The sequence below is a fragment of the Rhamphochromis sp. 'chilingali' genome (genome assembly GCF_963969265.1).
Source record: "Rhamphochromis sp. 'chilingali' genome assembly, chromosome: 2".
Classification (NCBI taxonomy): domain Eukaryota; kingdom Metazoa; phylum Chordata; class Actinopteri; order Cichliformes; family Cichlidae; genus Rhamphochromis; species Rhamphochromis sp. 'chilingali'.
Window position 1 is genome coordinate 4,520,381 of NC_137930.1, and position 18,475 is coordinate 4,538,855.

The following is an 18,475-nucleotide window of genomic DNA, read 5'->3' on the forward strand; positions in this document are numbered from 1 at the left end:
AGCAAGCACAAAAGGACATTGTTTTTATTTAGCTCATGTTAAAATCTTGCAGTAACAGTCAATCTTCGCTATCTGTTATTAATTTGTAACTTTTTTTTTGTTTAACCTCCTAGGACCTGGCGTCCACATATGTGGGCATCACATTTTGGGTTATTTAGACCAAAATACAAAATTTTGCTCTGCAAGGGCCTGATATCCACTTACGAGGACATTATACTGTTACTGTCCTATCGAAATTTCAAACGAATATTCTTATATGTGGCTCTCATTTTCAGGTCCCAGGTCAGCATTGGTGGTTCGGGACTCAGGAGGTTAACACTTAGAAAATCCTTGAAAAAACAGTTTTTACCCTAACTTCCCAAAAATGGCTGCAAAAATATTATATAGTGATATTTATTTTCCATTATAAATGACTCAGTCTTTTACAAATGCTTCATCCTGGACTATACATATTTCATATTACATAGTTTATTATATAGTTAGATGGTTATAGAGAGAGAGAGAGAGAGAGAGAGAGAGTGAGTTTTGTTTTATTTTGAAAACAGAGTCCCGGAAGCGGTATGCTAGAAGTAGCTTTTATGTTGTCAGCGGCAGTCTGCGTTTGTGTTTCGCCGTCGGTGACCTGTCGGTGACATTTGCAAACAATGCTCCTCGGGCTGACTAGAGGGCGGGTGCTGCCGTCTCCTCGGCGCTGCCTCCTGCATTGTCGCCACATTAAATCTGCAGCCACCGCTGCGGTGAGTGTTATTTAACGTCCTTCATGTTGGTCGTTTAACTTCAATGCGTGTTGTGCACGAAGTCACGTGCACAGCATGTCTTACCTGCGTGCACGGTACAACCTGCTAGCAAAGCATTAATTAACAAGGCTAATTATGAATAAGCATTAATTAAAAGGGTTAATAAAGCACGAGGCCCAATACCACCGTGTACAAATGCTAATTATTATCTCTGCGCATTAAACTTGAGTCAGCGAAACCTGTAAAAGTTTAGGCGGCACTAAAGGTCTTTGCGAAGGCTTTTTATATGTTAGCATACACTACAAGCGAACCTTAAATTGCAAAATACGGCGACCCGTATTTTTTCCCGAAATGAAATATGAAATTGTCACACCCTTCTGAGCTATTTAGACGAAATATTGAGTCCAGAAAAACAAGCAATTCAACCCTTGGAATGTGTCACAGAATTTTTCTTGATTCTTGATTATTCTTGTCTATGTGCGCATTGGTGGTTCAGTGGTAGAATTCTCGCCTGCCACGCGGGAGGCCCGGGTTCGATTCCCGGCCAATGCAACCTTCCTTTTTCTTTGTCAGAGGCGACATAAAAATTATGCGTCTACTTTCTCGAATCAAATAAATATGAATAAGTATTTGGATGCGTTCATAAAAGGTATAAATTCTCTAAGCCTATTGTAGAATGCACCGTTTTTCCTGTTTGCTGGAAATGTAACATTGATCTCTACCGTCTACTGTGTTGAAATAGTGTAAGAATTGCGGAAGGGGGCGGCAATCGGTTCTTATTCTGTTGTGCAAAAATCCTTAGTGTGCGCATTGGTGGTTCAGTGGTAGAATTCTCGCCTGCCACGCGGGAGGCCCGGGTTCGATTCCCGGCCAATGCAACACTTAATTTTCTTTTCTTTGTGTCATGAGAGGTGTGCAACTATAGCAACTTTAAAATATATGACACCATATTTCTTTTTCTGAAAGAAATATGGTGTCATCTTATCACCCAGTAGGATTAGCCTGATGGTGTTAAAGGCACTGGAAATTTCAAAAAGCATAATGCTTAGTACATGCCGACTGACCCAGAAAGCCCTCCATTTCCTGTGCAAAAGTCATATCAGCAAGCATTGGTGGTTCAGTGGTAGAATTCTCGCCTGCCACGCGGGAGGCCCGGGTTCGATTCCCGGCCAATGCAAGGCTAGTTCTTTTCTTCCGTGTGTGGGTATTTAGCGCAGCTATGAATATCTACGTTTAAAACTGCTTCTGTACTTACTATATAGGACTGAAAGCTAGTGTGGTGAACTTTGGATAGAATACAGGTTAAAGTCACTTTTGCATTTGCTTGCTCTTTGTGGCACAGAAATTGGCTGTGGGGCCATGATCTGTTTTCTGTTCAAAGGCCACAGTGTCAAGCATTGGTGGTTCAGTGGTAGAATTCTCGCCTGCCACGCGGGAGGCCCGGGTTCGATTCCCGGCCAATGCAAGGCTTACTTTTCATCCCCCTCTCTATTATTTATGTGTAGGCATTCAGACGGGCTATAAATTCTTTAACTGTCTTGTGGACAGCACACCTTAAATTCTACTTATCTGTTAGCCAGCAATCAAACTTTGAGAGATGCTGTACAGCTGGCTCATCTGCAGAACTGTAGGTGAGTCCCCGCCCCCAGTGTGTTCGCTTGAGAGGTAACATCTTCCTGAACTTGGCTCAAAATGAGCCCACAGACAGTTTGCAGTTATTTGAGAATAGGGCTGTGCGATATGACCAAAATCCCATATCCCGATATAAGACATCTATCGTCCGATAACGATATAAGTCACAAAAATGTAACATTTTCTGTAAATTCTGTGAATCTCGGGCAGCTCGACCTGCGTGAAATGTTTCCAGCTTGGCGTCGTGTACCTGGAGTCGAGTGTTTTAACCGATGCATGAAACGATACATTTTTAGACATAAGTTGTAACGGCCGTTGTTTTCTTTGTGAGTATTTATTACACAGTGTGCTGCGGGGAAAAGCCTGTTCTAACGTTTGAGTCTAAGGTTTATTTTTTAGCACCTGACGGCTCCTTTTTGCTTCTCATCCGTAAACAGTCTGCGTTCTCTTTCACATGATTCAGTTTATTTTGAACAGTCTCAACAGGATCTTGAGCTTTATTCTGAAAGGTTTATGTGGAAAATAAACAAGCGGACACATGGCGCGATGGTTTTACCGTCGTTGTTGTTAACGACAACACATAAAAACAGGCACTTGTCCGTCCGTGTGGTTATATTAAATATAAGAGAAAGAGAGAACTTTAAGAAATTAATATAGCCACTACAGTGACCATCAAAATGATGAAAAATATCGCCGTGAACAGTTTAGTTTATTTTGCGACATCACGAAACAAACGATAGCGTAAAATGAAACGATAGACGTTTTTATATCGTCATCCGATATATATCGTTATATCGAACAGCTCTATTTGAGAATGTGCTTGTTTTATTGATTGTAACATGGGAACATGTACAATCATACAGCTTGTTGGAGACACGCTTATTGGGGCACAACAATGAAATACAGTGGGAACACCTGATGTGGTCACCTGTACATCTAACACATCCTGACAGAGTGATAAAACCGCAGACAGTAAAAAAAAAATTTTTGTGTGCAGTGCCTTCTGGGACCGACAACCTGAACAGAACTTAAGGGGCACCTCTTGGTTGTCAACAGATGGGGAGCATCTCCTTGCTGCTAGAGTCCCTCCCCACTGAGCCCCTCTCAGCAGGAAGTCAAGTAGGCCATTTACATAAAAAGGGGAAGACCATCTCTGAATCGAGAAGGGTGCCTAAGCCCATTGTTTGTCAGTGGTGCTAGTTTCAGTCATTATGCAAATATATTGTTTTTAAGGTTGAGGAAATATGCAGTTAGCAATGGTTTCTCTGTTTCCATTGCCAGCTCCTTCAGTCTCAGGAAAACCAGGGCCATCACAGGTGACCCCTTGCACCCTACCCACCACTTGTTTGCCACACTGTCCTCTGGTGGGCACCTTAGATCAGTCAGGTTCAACACCTGCTGACTCCTTTCGATGTGTAGGAGCAGCAGTTACATCTATTACTATTACATCTGGTGCCAACTAGTGAGATCAATGATGGGTTTGTTGACTAGTCGCACACATCCCTAATATAGACAGTATAAAAGACGTAGCTACCACATTGTCATCCATTGATTACTGAAGCATTTCTGCTGTCTTGTTTTTAAAAAAAAAAACTAGACAAAACAACAATGGGTGGGTCTTTCTGTGAAATGGCTCACTCATTGGCTAATGACCATAAGCATACCATGGATATCCTTTTTTCTAAAACACGATATGCCCAAGAATTAAAATACAGACAATTTTTGTTATCCAGTGTGACTCAAAACAAGTGACCGATTCCAGTAATTTAGCAGAAAAAATCTACAGAGGTCAAGTCAGAAATAAATACAGGGTATTTCATTTGTATTATTACCGTAATTGTCGGGCTATAAGCCGCTACTTTTTGCACAAGCTTTGAACCCTGCGGCTTTTAGTCAGGTGCGGCTTTTCTATGGATTTTCCATGATTTTTGTGATATCGTAAGACGATTTGTTTTGTTTGTTCCGCTGTTGTACGGCACTACTTTGCCTGGCGGAAGGATCGGGGTTCAAGAGTGGTATGTTAGTCACATGTCCGTCCGCCAGGCAACGTAGTGCCGTACGAAGTAGCGCGAAAAACAAACTTCAAAGTAGCGCTACGCATTCAGCGGGAGGCGTGGATGACGAGCGGCGATAAACTTGCGAAAAGCAAGTTATGCTCAACTCCACCGGTGGATTCTGACAGCGTGGAAAAGTGCGAAAACATCCACGATCACCAACGGATTTTGAAGGGCTGGACTGCTGCATGATGGAGAGGAGGACACCGCCACGGCCCTTCTGAGGGTGTTCGACTCTGACACTGACAACGAGGATTTCTTTGGTTTTGAAAGTGACAACGAAGGAGAGAAGCGGAGAGTGGATGACGAAGCCATCCTGAGCCTGGTCGTTTCCGACATTGGAGAAGAGGACTTTGGTGGTTTTAGAGCGCAGGAAGAAGAGAAAGATGGTGAATGACTGACTTTTCTTCTTGTTAAAGCCGTGTCACTGCACCTGAGCCTAAAAGGTAGTCCGAATCTATTTTTCTGGTGTGCTGTAGGTTACTGTTATGTACTACATGTGCAAATATGTACCCATAACTTGTTTTTCAAAATATTAATAAAAGGGGTGTGTCTCCAAACAGCCATCTCTTTCCTGACAATTCCCTTTGTGCATATTCTCTTACATATGATAAGTCAACATTGAAACACCTGCGGCTTTTAGTCAGGTGCGGCTAATGTATGTACAAAACAGGATTTTCCCCTGATTTTAGCTTGTGCGGCTAATATTCAGGTGCGCTTTGTAGTCCGGGAAATACGGTACATATTATCAGGCTATCATTATAACAAGTAGTGGATGCTTTTGGTATTGTATTGTGTGTAACTCTGTATTCATTTATGTGTCTGCACAGAGTGGTGTTGGAGACAGCGTGCTCTCTGCATTTAGGTCTATATGTGGCGAGGACGGCGTCTCATTGGGCGAAGCTGTTAGAGAACAACATGGCAAAGATGAGTCTGTACACAGGTCAGCATCTCCCATCTCACACACAAAAAATCAAACATTGACCTATACTGATTTACAGATAAGCAGAGGAGCTGCCATATTTCTTGTGTTTTTCTCCAGACTTTAACTTTTTTTCTTGTTTCTGTGTCTTTTACTCAGTATCAGAGTGTTTTGTCGTTTTCATACCTTTCTCTCAAACATGTATTGAGAGAGTTTTTGTTGTTGTTCTTGTTGCCGTGGAACTGTTACTTTCATTGAGGAATGGGACTGTGGTGTTTACTCTTTTGTTTTTTAAACTAAACTTTTTGTCATTGGCAGACAATCAAACATTGATCTGTACTGATTTAGAGACAAGCAGAGGGGCCACCATCTTTCTTGTGTGCTTAAGTTGCTGACTGTGTAGTTGGCCAATTTTAGTTTCACAGTCAGATCCACCCTTGCTCGTCACACATGGGCCTGAAAACAATGCTAAATGTGCTAGTGGCCTGTGGGGCCATCATGTGTTTTCAGTGGAGAAGTTTCTGCAGCAAGCATTGGTGGTTCAGTGGTAGAATTCTCGCCTGCCACGCGGGAGGCCCGGGTTCGATTCCCGGCCAATGCAACACTAATTTTTCTTCCCTTTTTTATTATATATGTGTAAATCTGTTATAGAATCATAACTTTCTGTTTTCAGTGGATCACCCATGCTAGCACCATTGACCAACAATGGGCCAGCAGGTCAGTGTCATAATCATTAATATGCAAATTATCATGATCATTGATCAATGGCTATAGTACCATTCACAGGGAGTTGAACAATGGCTCCAATCACAGCATTATAAGATGGTGAACGATGTACTCTTAGAACCCCTCCTCCATTCAGAAATGGTCATTTACATTTTCACATAAATGGGCTCCTCGACTTCCTGCTCAAACCGCAAATCAAACAGCACCAGTCGATCCAATCGCACATTTTTAGCCAGTGAAAAATCACCTGATTACTTACATGTAACTGTCTGAGTGTGGGTTCGAGTTCTGATTGGGACAAAGCTTGTGTTATATTAACACAGTGGTTCCCAAACGTTTTTTGCTGGGCCCCCCTTTGTTTTACAAGAAAAATGTTCGCGCCCCCCACGCACAAACACATCCTCCAACCACACACACCTATATTTTGATCCATTGCGGTAGGGCTGCTCGATTATGGCAAAAATGATAATCACGATTATTTTCACTGAAATTGAGATCACGATTATTTGACGATATTTATTTAACCCTTTAAGACCTACTATAGAACCAAGTCCACCAGAGCTTATATTATTTTTTTACATGCTGTAGTGCCATTTGTGGGAGCATTTCAAGTTGCTATACATCAATACAACTGTTATAGCTCATATTTTAATAATATGTATGCATTAAGTCCATAGTAATTACATAAATTGCAAAAAAGTGCAATAAACTACAAAAAAAATTGAAAATCGCTTTTGTTTTGTTTACATATATTTCTACTTGGAGAAATTTAAGAGGTTTATCCCTCAAAACTTTAAATACAATAAAGTTGCAAAAAATAGTTTACAACAACAGGAAATTTATTTTGAGTGTCTTCATAGTTTTATTTTGGAGATACAGCAATTTTTATATACTGCAGGAAAAACAAAAAACAATCCTATGATGCAAATTTGCAAAGAAAACAGCATGTGCATCATTTCACTGTGGGAAGTGTTACGAACAGCTGATAGGAACGGCAAAGCATGTTTCTGGAATATTATGTTTTTGTTCCTGCAAGCGCTTTTTATGCAATTTTTGCAAAGCTATATGTGGAACGAAACCGTGACCGAGGACAAGCTGATGGCATCAGATGTAAGTACAACTCCTCCGGTTTCATATGCAAAACAAATTATTGCGCTAGCTTACACGGTTCAGGTTCTACAGGGATTTAACAATAGTTACGCAAAACGGAGCGTGCTGCTCTGACCGGCTTTAAAGGGTTAACAATGACTTTAAAAAAATAATATAAAATAGTGTGCAACACCACTGAAGTTTTTTTTTTTAAACTCTCTTTTCAACCAATGGCAGTCACTCTCCAAATAACTTCTGCTTAGCTTTCCGAGCTTCCCTCGGGTCCTCTTAATCAGCGGTCTCCAACCTTTTTTGCGCCACGGACCGGTTTATGCCCGACAATATTTTCACGGACCGGCCTTTAAGGTGTCGCGGATAAATGAGGGAGGGGCTAATAATCGGCTCAGTCATTTTTAATGATCGTTGAAAGCCCAGATCGTAATCGTGATTAAAATTCGATTAATTGAGCAGCCCTACATTGCGGTTAATTTCACACCTCAAACATTTAGCAAACAATTAAGCAAATACAAGTAATCTGCAGTAAATTACAGGTAGTAAGAAAATAAACTACAAACTCTTTTACGCTACGTCCACACCTACACGGGTATTTTTGAAAACGCAGCTGTTTCGTCCACATGTAAACGAGATTTTTTAAAAACAGAGTTCGTCAAGCAATGTCAAAGGTATGTGCCTTTTTTCACGTCACGCTGTGCGCCACGTTATTGTTTACATGAGATGAATTGCAGAATAGCAGATAGAGACAAAATACTGTTAATATGACTATCTGCAGGTTTTACACGCTTACATACACACGCAGTTACAGTCCCTCCATTTACAAAGGCAGAGGCCGGGTTCGATTCCCGGCCAATGCAGTCTAATTTTCTTCTTCTTTTCTTTGTGTCATGAGACGTGTGCAACTATAGAAAATTAGACTGCATTGGCCGGGAATCGAACCCGGGCCTTAACAGCTTTTTTGTACTCCAAGTGCTTCTGCTTCAAATGATGAAATAGGTTTGTAGTGTTTCCTCTCTTCGCCACGACGGCCCGCTTGCATGTTCCACGAAAAAATTGTGCTTTGGTGGGTATCGGATGGACGAAAACCAAACCACTTCCACACCACCGAAGTTGCACCATTTTTACTGACCAATTCTGCTTCACCCGTTTCATTCAAAGATGCGCTTTTGTCCATTTCATTGTCCATCGCCGCCATACTTTTTCTGCCATGTGCGTATGAGCGTATAAAAACAAAGGCACTGCGCATTTTACCCATATTCTATTGCGATATTTCATTTTCTTATCGTTGCCTAACGTTATGCCAGTATTACCGTGAACGGTATAATGTGGCCCAGCCCTATTGCTGAGTTTTGTGAAGATGTGTAGGGATCGAAGGCAACGTGCTATGTTGTTAGCAAAAGAGGCTCTCTGTGTGTCCCAGGTTAACACAAAGAAATGGTTTGATAGTAAAGCACTAAAAAGGCAATTTCAGCCTGGGGACAGGTCTGTCCGTCCCTGCTTCTGCTCTTGGGCCCCTATTTTATAGTGAAGAAGGTGACAGGTGTTCACATTAAAAAAATAAGAGTTTGGCAAGGCAACAGTAACGTACCTAGGTAAGCAGGTTGGTTTTGGACAGGTCCACCCGGTGGAGGCAAAGATTGTCGCAGTCTTGAACTATCCGACTCCGACCACCAGGCAGGAGCTAAAGCAGTTCCTCGGTATGATATTACCGGTGTTTCTGTAAAAACTTCTCTGCCAATGTGGTTCTTTTAACCAGGTTATGTAGCCCAAAGGTACAATTGGAATGGTCTGTAGAGTGCCAGCATGCATTCGAGTGAGCAAATTCCTTCCACTGCAGCGCCCCTGTCTTAGCGGCTCCTGATTCTCTCAACCTTTCAAGCTAGATGTTGATGCTAGTGCCACTGGAGCTGATGTTGTGTTATTGCAGGATGATGAGGCGTGCGTGTGTCATCCTGTCTTGTTTTTTCTATATCAAGTTGAAATGCCATCAGCAGAACTATTCTACTGTAGAGAAGGAAGCATGAGCTCTGCTTCTCGCCCTGCAGCATTTTGCAGTGCATGTTGGCTCCAGCTCCTCTCTGGTAACTGTACTCACAGACCACAATCCTGTCGTTTTTCTTCACCGAATGTACAATGATAACCAACGACTGGGCACTGCTGGCACAGGATTATAATCTTGTGATTAAGCATAAGAAAGATACTGACAACATAGTAGCTGACGCACTCTCATGCAGCTCACAGTGAAGTGTTTTGTAGCCAACAATCCTAAATGTGCTACTGGCCTGTGGGACCGTCCTCTGTCTTCTGTGCAAAGGGTGCATTGGTGGTTCAGTGGTAGAATTCTCGCCTGCCACGCGGGAGGCCCGGGTTCGATTCCCGGCCAATGCAACACCTACTTTTTTTTCACACACACACACACTATATAACAATATATACACAGTTAAGTCTGTAATTATCCATACCCCTGGCAAATTTTGTCTTACAAAGTTACTTTTATTCAACCCGCAAATTTATTTTTTGTTTTGACTGGAAAGGACACAGGCAGACACTCACAACTAGAACAAAACTGTCTTATATACAATATCAACTGTTTCTTCCTCATTAGTTTTTTTTCCTTCCATCCATCTAAGTCTCTCTGTCTCATAGAAAGCAGACTCCTGAAACTCCTTCCAGGTCATTTCTTTGTCCACGCCTTTGTCTCTGTATAGAGTACACTTTCAAAGGGCAGCAAATATAGTTTTCCTGCCACTTCAGGGAAGCCCGTATGAATGTGTGGACTATTTGGTCCCTGTGGCTGAATCTGCAGAGGTAGCGTCCGGTTCCCTCTGGAAAAATTCTGTCTGAACAAATTCTTCAAAGGGCATTTTAGGGTTACTGATTCCCTCAGCAGCATAACTTTGATGTATCTTCTTTGAACAATAGAAATACGGCACAGGCCCTCGATGGTAAAAAAAAATAGTGGATGGAAGATCCACCTGTCTCATACTGGGACTTGGGCTGTCCACAGGCAAGACAAATCTTTCTGCCTTCCTTCCTCAGGTTGCTCCTGCTGTTGATTCTCTAAGATGCGTTCCACAATCTTCTCTATTGAGTCTTGTGTCAGAGGTGTAGACAGGGCAGGAGGAGGTGGGTTTAAGTAAGCTGGCTCCATGGTGACCACAGGAACACTGGTTGTCTCACTCCCTTCAGTTAAAGAGTGCCACAGTTGCTGAGTCTGCAGAAGTTTTTCTGGGCTTGTGTTCAAAGAAGTGTTTAGAAGCTTAGCCAAGTGTTTCACATAACGGGATATGTGTAGCTTGGATGTGGGTGCAGCAAGCTGTTGAGATCAGCACACTAGGTCCTGCTTCACAGGTGCAGACTTGTCCTGAAGCTAATTTTTAATTCTTGTATCTTCATCCGATGGGTCCTGGAGAAGGTATCGAAGTGGCTCCTTGTGGAACGCCACCGATTTTCCCTGAGTAGAATACAACTTTCTTGTGAATCTTGACATACAATCATCAATGGTCATGAAAATTTGCATATTAATGATAATGAAACTGGCCTCACAGCCCATTGTTTATTTAGTGGACTAGTTTCAGTCTGTGTGCAAATGTACTGTTCAGAAGTTTGAGGAAACCTGCATCCAGCTGAGACTAAAGAAGTCATTTGGATGAGTTACGAAACGTTTCTCCCACTGAAAACACTACGTCCAGATGTACAGAATCAACTTTTTGGAATTTACTTTCCGGGATGATTGAGCATACGTCAAGACAGAATAGTTCATAATTTACCATGCCTTTTTATCACAGCTGATAAAATGTAACCGTCTTTAACCAAGTGATGGACGTTTTCTTACACTAATCAAGTAAATTAAATCACAGTGAACACTTCTCTTACCTTTAAAATACACCTGCAATTTTTAATCTATTGGTTTACTCTTATTTTAAACAACGTTTATTACCTTTGACGAATGAACAAGGATCGCTGAGATCTGTTGCAAGTGGTGCATAACTTGTCTTTTTTCCTGAAATTTAAAAGTGGAAATTGTTTAAAACTGCCAGGTCTCAAACTCGCAACAGCGCCGGAAGGGTCACAGTGGTGAATAATATATTAAATCCGTAGTTTAGCACTACCATAGAGAATGAATGGGAAACTGTTTAGACCTGTTGAGCTAAACAATCCCAGCCTCCCATGCAGAGGCCCGGGTTCGATTCCTGGCCACTGCAGAAATTCCTACAGCAAGCAATCCTTTTTAAATTCAACCCAGTAACTCCAAGTAGGCTGGTGTTACATCCTGTGAGACTGTGGGAGTGTGTGGGTGTGGTGTTGCTCTCTCTCTCCCCCTCCTCCTCTCTAGCTCCACCCCTCTCTGTCTCTTTTTCTCTCTGCCCTCTCTCCACGACGGAGCTGCTGCTCACTCCCTCATTTGGCACCAGGACCCAGTCAGCAATTAACTCTCAGATGTTATATAGGGTTGGGGAAGAACTGTGTGGTTTTGGGGTTTTTTTCTCTTCATCTTTGCACTGCTTTCTATTGAATGAAGAGGTCCTATGGTGTGGTTGTCCTTGCTGCAGTTTGGAGTTGTGAAAGCAGTGGGGAGGTTGCTACATTGGTAGCGTGGGCTTGTGGGCCTCAGCAGCAGTAAGGTGTGTGTTGCTAGTAATGGTTAGGGTGGGCCTGTGGGCTCCAGAAGTGCATTTTTCTTTGTTGTTTGTTTGTTCATCCTCCTTTAGACACATAAGACTTAGTTGTGACCTTTTTTCTTTTTTTTATCTTATTGATAAAGCAGTGTTGCCATCTCTTTGTGTTAGGATTGTTTGTAATAAAAACGTAATATTTGCCATACTGCTCTGTTTGGCTCCCTTCTCATTCTTTCCCGGTTCTATTTGTTACTGTTTCCCACGTCTTTGCTGAGACCTTATTTGTGGGGACGTAACAATGTGGGGGTTCGTCCGGGATCTCAGTGAAAGGAATTGAAACAGCTTTGTATGAGTTTTGGTGTCTGTATGTTGTTCTCGGGTTGCTTGCTTAACTCTGGTGTATTTGGAACTCTCTCCCCAGTTAGCGCAGGTGAGTGTCTAGCTGAGTGTAATCTCTTCCTTCAGACACTCGTTCTTTATTTTGCCTTTTTTATTTTCGGAGTAATCCCGGGTGGGGATTAGGTCCCTGTCGGGGGTAGGCTTTTCAGTGCTTTGAGCACTGAAGGTTCGCCTTTAAAGTTGCCTCGAGCCTGGTACACTCCAGAAGCTAGGTAGGCTAGCATTCGAGGGTAGGTAGGACTGAGGAGAGGTTCCATGGTATTGTTATTCATTGTTTAGCCCCAAGGGTATATGTTTCCTCCTTCCTTTGGAGTGTGTGTTACATGTCTCTCTTTTATTGGTATTGTTAGCCCTGAAGTATTGTTGATAAAGTGGCTAATGGTGCCTAAGAACAGGCGCAAAGTGTGGTTGAGCCAGCTACTGAATCTGAGAATCCCTCCACTTACCCATCATTAGCCAAATGTCTTACCGCTGCGCCTGAAGATGATGGTACAAAGGGGGGTAAGTAGCAAACATGTTTGGTTTCTGACGGTTTGTTGATACACAGGTGGAGTCCAATGTCAGGAGACAAGTACAGTTCAGCAGATAGTGTTTCCAATTTTCACCAGCAGGTGCTACGGTTAGCACATGAACATTCATAGTCCGGTCATTTGGGTGTTACAAGACATATGACCGCATATTGGAACATTTCTTTTGGCCAGCAATGAAAGCAGATGTGGTGCAGTTATGTAACACAGCATGCAGTTCCAGCATGCGTTCGAGTCAGCAAATTCCTTCCACTGCAGCGCCCCTGTCTTAGCGGCTCCTGATTCTCTCAACCTTTCAAGCTCGATGTTGATACATTCACCGAATGTACAATGATAACCAACGACTGATGCACTGGGCACTGCTGGCACAGGATTATAATCTTGTGATTAAGCGTAAGAAAGATACTGACAACATAGTAGCTGACGCACTCTCACGCAGCTCATAGTGAAGTGTTGTAGCCAACAATCCTAAATGTGCTACTGGCCTGTGGGACCGTCCTCTGTCTTCTGTGCAAAGGGTGCTGCAGCGTGCATTGGTGGTTCAGTGGTAGAATTCTCGCCTGCCACGCGGGAGGCCCGGGTTCGATTCCCGGCCAATGCAGCACCTGTTTTTCTTTCCTCTTTTTACACACACACACACACACACACACACACAATATAACAATATATACACAGTTAAGCCTGTAATTATCCATACCCCTGGCAAATTTTGTCTTAAAGTTACTTTTATTCAACCCGCAAATTTATTTTTTGTTTTGACTGGAAAGGACACAGGCAGACACTCACAACTAGAACAAAACTGTCTTATATACAATATCAACTGTTTCTTCCTCATTAGTTTTTTTTCCTTCCATCCATCTAAGTCTCTCTGCCTCATAGAAAGCAGACTCCTGAAACTCCTTCCAGTTCATTTCCTTGTCCACGCCTTTGTCTCTGTATAGAGTACACTTTCAAAGGGCAGCAAATATTTTTCCTGCCACTCCAGCGAAGCCCGTATGAATGTGTGGACTATTTGGTCCCTGTTTCAGGTCCCTGTGGCTGAATCTGCTTTTCCTCCATCCTTCTCTTCTCCCTCTTCTTGGTAGCATCCGGTTCCCTCTGGAAAAATTCTGTCTGAGCAAATTCTTCAAAGGGCATTTTAGGGTTACAGATTCCCTCAGTAGCATAACTTTGATGCACCTTGTTGGAACAATAGGAATAGCGCACAGGCCCTCTCTGGTAAAAATAATGGACGGTGGATCCATCTGTCTCATATTGAGACTTGGGCTGTCCACAGGCAAGACAAGTCTTTGTCTGCCTTTTTCCCCTCAGGCTGCTGCTGCCTTTCCAAGATGCCCTCCACAATCTTCTCTATTGAGACTTGTGTCAGTGGTGTAGACAGGGCAGGAGGAGGCGGGTTAAAGACGGCAGGCTTTATGGTGACTACAGGGACACTAGTTGTTTCACTGCCTTCAGTTAAAGAGTGCCCCAGCTGCTGAGTCTCCAGAAGTTTTTCTGGGCTTATGTTCAAAGATGAATTGGTGTTGAGAAGTTTAGCCAAGTGCTTCACATACCGGGATACGTGCACCTTGGATGTGGGATGCAGCAAGCTGTTGGGATCTGTAGCAGAGCGATGGACCATGTCTGCATAATCTTGATCCACAAGCTTCAGGATGTCCTTCTTCCCATGGTACTTTAGCAACAGATCATCTATTGCCTCTTTCATGGGTCGTGTCCAGCGTGTGTGGTCCAGCACAAAAACCTGTCCACCTGTCTTTATAGGTCCAGTGTGAGCACTCCTTGGTGAGGCCCGCATCGGCAGAGGTAGAGCTTTAGAGATTTCTGGGAAACAATAGTAATAGTTACTCATATATCATGTAATGAACTAATAATAATAATAATAATAATAATAATAATAATAATAATAATAATAGTAGTAGTAATGACACGGAATTCTTTGACAATACCATTATGTTAACTTACCCATGACTGTTGTAGGTTACTGGGTGTCTTCTGATGCTAACTCCTGCTTTAAAAGTGCACCAGAGAAAGGGTGGGTGACAAGTGGTGCTGGTGCGCAGGATGCCACACCTAGCGGTGCCATGCTGGAGGAGGGTCCCGCTGCTGGAACCTGAAGTTGGGCAGCCACAGGTTTTGGAACCGAGGATGGGGGCTGAAGGGCAGCCGGTTCATCTTTTCTCAAGGTTTTGTGTTTGTCCCAGTTCAGAGTGACTGGATGGCAGCCTGGCTCTCTGTATTCAAGCCCAAATCGCTCACCAGTGTCTCTGTCAGAGAGGTGAAGTGCAGGGTCACTCTCCTGGAGGCTGCATTCAACTCCACCACTAGAGCTGGATCAAAAACAGAAGGGAGAATGACATCTGGCTGCTTACGGTCCACCAGTCTTTGGTAGTTCCATCGTGCCACCCCTGTCATGCCCTGGGCCTGGAATAGTTCAGTGGATACGTGAGTCCCGGTAATCCACTGGGCCTGGTGGAAATGATAACCCTCCTGCTGTGAAGTGCCTCGGACAGGAATCCAGATGGGGACCTTGGCACCTTCACCAGGGACATGGTTAAGCTGAAGAGTCCCACCGTACCTAAACATTACACCCTCTGAGAGCTCAGGGTCACTGAGGCAGCCACGCAAAATGTGGACTCTCTGAACGCGCCACGCCTTCAGCATGGTTGGCTTGAAGAGTGGGAGGTTGTTGGGGTCTGTGGCCAGGTGAAAATGGTTCAGGATCTTTTCCACTCTGTTCAGCAGTTCAGTGGGTTGTGGTATTTGGATCCTGCAGTGCTCCCGTATGTGTTGCTTTGTGGGATTAGCAGGATGGATGCCACAGAACTTATAAGCATGGAGCCTTTTCAGGTCTGCCTGATCAACCACTGAGAATGCAGCAGAGAGAAGCTGGCAGAAAGTGCTGAACAGAGGATGATGCTCAGAGGTGCAATCTCGCAAAAATCGCCTCAGGCAGTGGAACAGGTTCAGTTTTACAATAATGTTCTTATTGTAGTGGGTTCGAGAGGCACAGCTGTTTGCCACTGGTCCAGATGTGGCCGCAGCAATAACAGCAGGAGTAGTTTTCCAGGCATCCCACGATAGATTTTCACCAGGGATACAGTCTGGGTTCTTAAATTGAGCACAGCAATCCCTAAATGTAAAAAATACAAATACATGTAAGTATATGGAATATTATATGTGTGCATCAAATTGATCTTAAAAAGGAAAAACTCAGTTTGTCCAGACAGATTAGCAGTTTGAATGACAAGGATGATTACGGTTTTTACCTGTCCACCCAGTGGTAGCCGGCCTTTTCCACTCCTGCATCACTGTACCTCTTGGCCATTCCCTGGTACATGGGCTCCAAGGACCTTTCTGTCTCAGACTGAACCATGACCCACGAAACAATCAGCCAGTTTTCATTCATTATGGAATAACTGGACATGACCCCAGATGCCAGTGTGACTTTTCGTGCCGCCTTCCTGGTGTGGTCAGACCTGAAGATGTGGCCAAAAGTGCCCGGGCGGAGTTTGGATATGGCTGGATGTTGACGTCGGAATTCGTCGAGCAGGCAGTCTGTCAGGTAATGGCTGGACACAGAGACGCCACACCAGGCATGTGGGTCTTCATAAGACCTGAACTCCTGTGGCTTATTTTCCTTCCTCAGGAACTGCCCAATGGTCCTCTGTCCATGAGCTCCTGCCTCAGAATCCCAGACCGATCCTGTGGCATGGAGGTACGCCAGGTGAGCTCGCTCGTACTTGAGGTGCATGAGTTCATTTATTGGGTTTGCCATGTCTGCTGGAGGTTTGCCAGTCCTCCTGAGCTCATCCGTAACAGACTTGCAGATGGCCTTTTTGTATGTAAGAAAAGCAGGGAGAAGGTTGGTAAACCTTTTGGGCAGTTTCTCTAGCCATCGTTGATTGTCAGCAAACCAGTTCCTGCGACAAGCCCTGCAGCAGAGTCGTGAGGAGAGGATGTAATACTGACCACTGGTGCCAACAAGTACTCGTGGCCTGCCCACACCAGCAGAGACCACTTGTGAACGAAAGCAACCATGGAGACATGGCAAGATATAATTGTTTCTTAACCTGACCATGATAGCACTTTCAGGTTTCCAACTAAAGAAGGGGTGGAGCTGGAAAAAAAATTGGCGATGGAAGGTCAGCCACTGTATCTATGAGCTCAGGCTGTGGAGGGAGACGCCAGAGTGAAATCGCGTTCCCTGCGTGACGCACTGGTCGAGACCCAGGCCACAGTCCAAGGTCCTGAAGCTCAGTCTTCATCCACAGCTTCTTGTGCGGAGAACAATTCCAGCTGCTGAGGTCGTGCTCAGCATTTGACTCAGGTCTTTCTGTTTGACTGACCTGTGGTCTCCTTTAGTAGAAATGCCGGCTCCTGTGGGAGGGGCACAGGTGACTTCCTCGTCACACCTGAGGCTGCACTTACAGGTATAGTTTCCCCCCCCCCTCTTCTTCTTCTGCCTGTCCCGTTTGGTACTTTTGCCATCAGAATTATTGTCTAAAGGTGAGGAAAGATGCCCAACGGATTTACTTTACCAAACTGACCATCCCAGCCTTGCCGTAATGGTCTATTTGATTCATCTTTTGTTGTTTTTTTTGTTTTTTTTCCCCACTTGCTAGATACGGGACAGACTTGAATGAGGAAAGGGAAGAAAGGAAGAGGGGGGGGAAAAAAACAAAAAAAAAACCAAGATTACTAAATAAGCAGACAAAAAAAATACATATATCAATCACCTGGATCACCTGTTGAGAAAGAAAAAAGTAAAACAAGCGGAAGAAAACGAGAGCAATACAATAAACAACATCACGATGATCTATGGGAATATAACAGTAAATACTAAATATTAAACATTATTGTGCAGCACGTAATATCGACAGCGCACAGTGTGCTTTGAGGTAGGAGCCAAAAAGGGTGTAGTTTGTGTGTGTGAGTGTAACACTTCTGGAGTCGTTACAGTATACTAGGACCAGTTAGGTTCGACTACTAGAGCAGTAATGAGTGTAGCGTGTAATAAAGACCACAGACCAGTAAATACGTTTAAATTGCCGGCTTGTTATTTTGTGAAGACAGAATAGACAGTTATAGACACATTACATAACACATTCAACATCACACATTTAAGGAAAACAAGATATTTTCTTTCCCCTTTTTAGTTCAGTATGTTCTGTTCGTTCATCCTATTTATCTCAAAACCTTTTATTTGGCTTTAGAAGGATGTTATTTTCAACCTAGGTTACTGTCTTATTTATTTCAAGTTCTAAGTTCAAGTTTATCCTATTCTTGAGTTAACACTGTGTTATTTTAAATCAAGTTCAGTTCTTTAGGCCCAAGATTTAATTTAATCTTGGTCTAGGTTCACCTTTAAATTTCAACCAGTTCTTATTTTGTTTTAACCCAACAAAATTATTTACATTTCCATTAACACCATTACAGCATTAAAATGTAAGGTTGACCAAAATAAATTACAAAAATAAATAAATAAATGCAAAACTGAAAACAATTCAGCAAAAGGCTGAATGAATCCCTTAAACAAACAAACAAACAAAGAAACAAAAGAAAGTTTTCTTTGTGTCCTTTAACTATTAATCCTGGAATTACTCCAAATGGTTATCCAGTGCTTTGAAAGTCCGCTGTTCTTTTGCAGAGGTGTATGGATTATTCCTACCAGTTTTTTTCAGTGAAAGAGCTCAACGTCCAGCAGGGGGAGTTTTCCTTTTTTCCTGCTCGGTACAGTTCAATGGGTCCGTGGGTG

General features: G+C 43.2%; 1 protein-coding gene across 1 annotated transcript in view; it reads left to right on the forward strand.

Annotated features, from left to right (window-relative positions):
• The first annotated feature begins 593 nt into the window (after positions 1-593).
• The window catches only part of ldhd (lactate dehydrogenase D), a 53,891-nt gene continuing 36,009 nt past the window's right edge, over positions 594-18,475 (forward strand). Inside the window, exons 1-2 of the mRNA XM_080864117.1 lie at positions 594-737; positions 5,254-5,366. Coding sequence (XP_080720243.1) covers positions 645-737; positions 5,254-5,366 — 206 coding nt within the window. The 5' untranslated portion in view covers positions 594-644. The remainder of the gene's footprint in view (positions 738-5,253; positions 5,367-18,475) is intronic.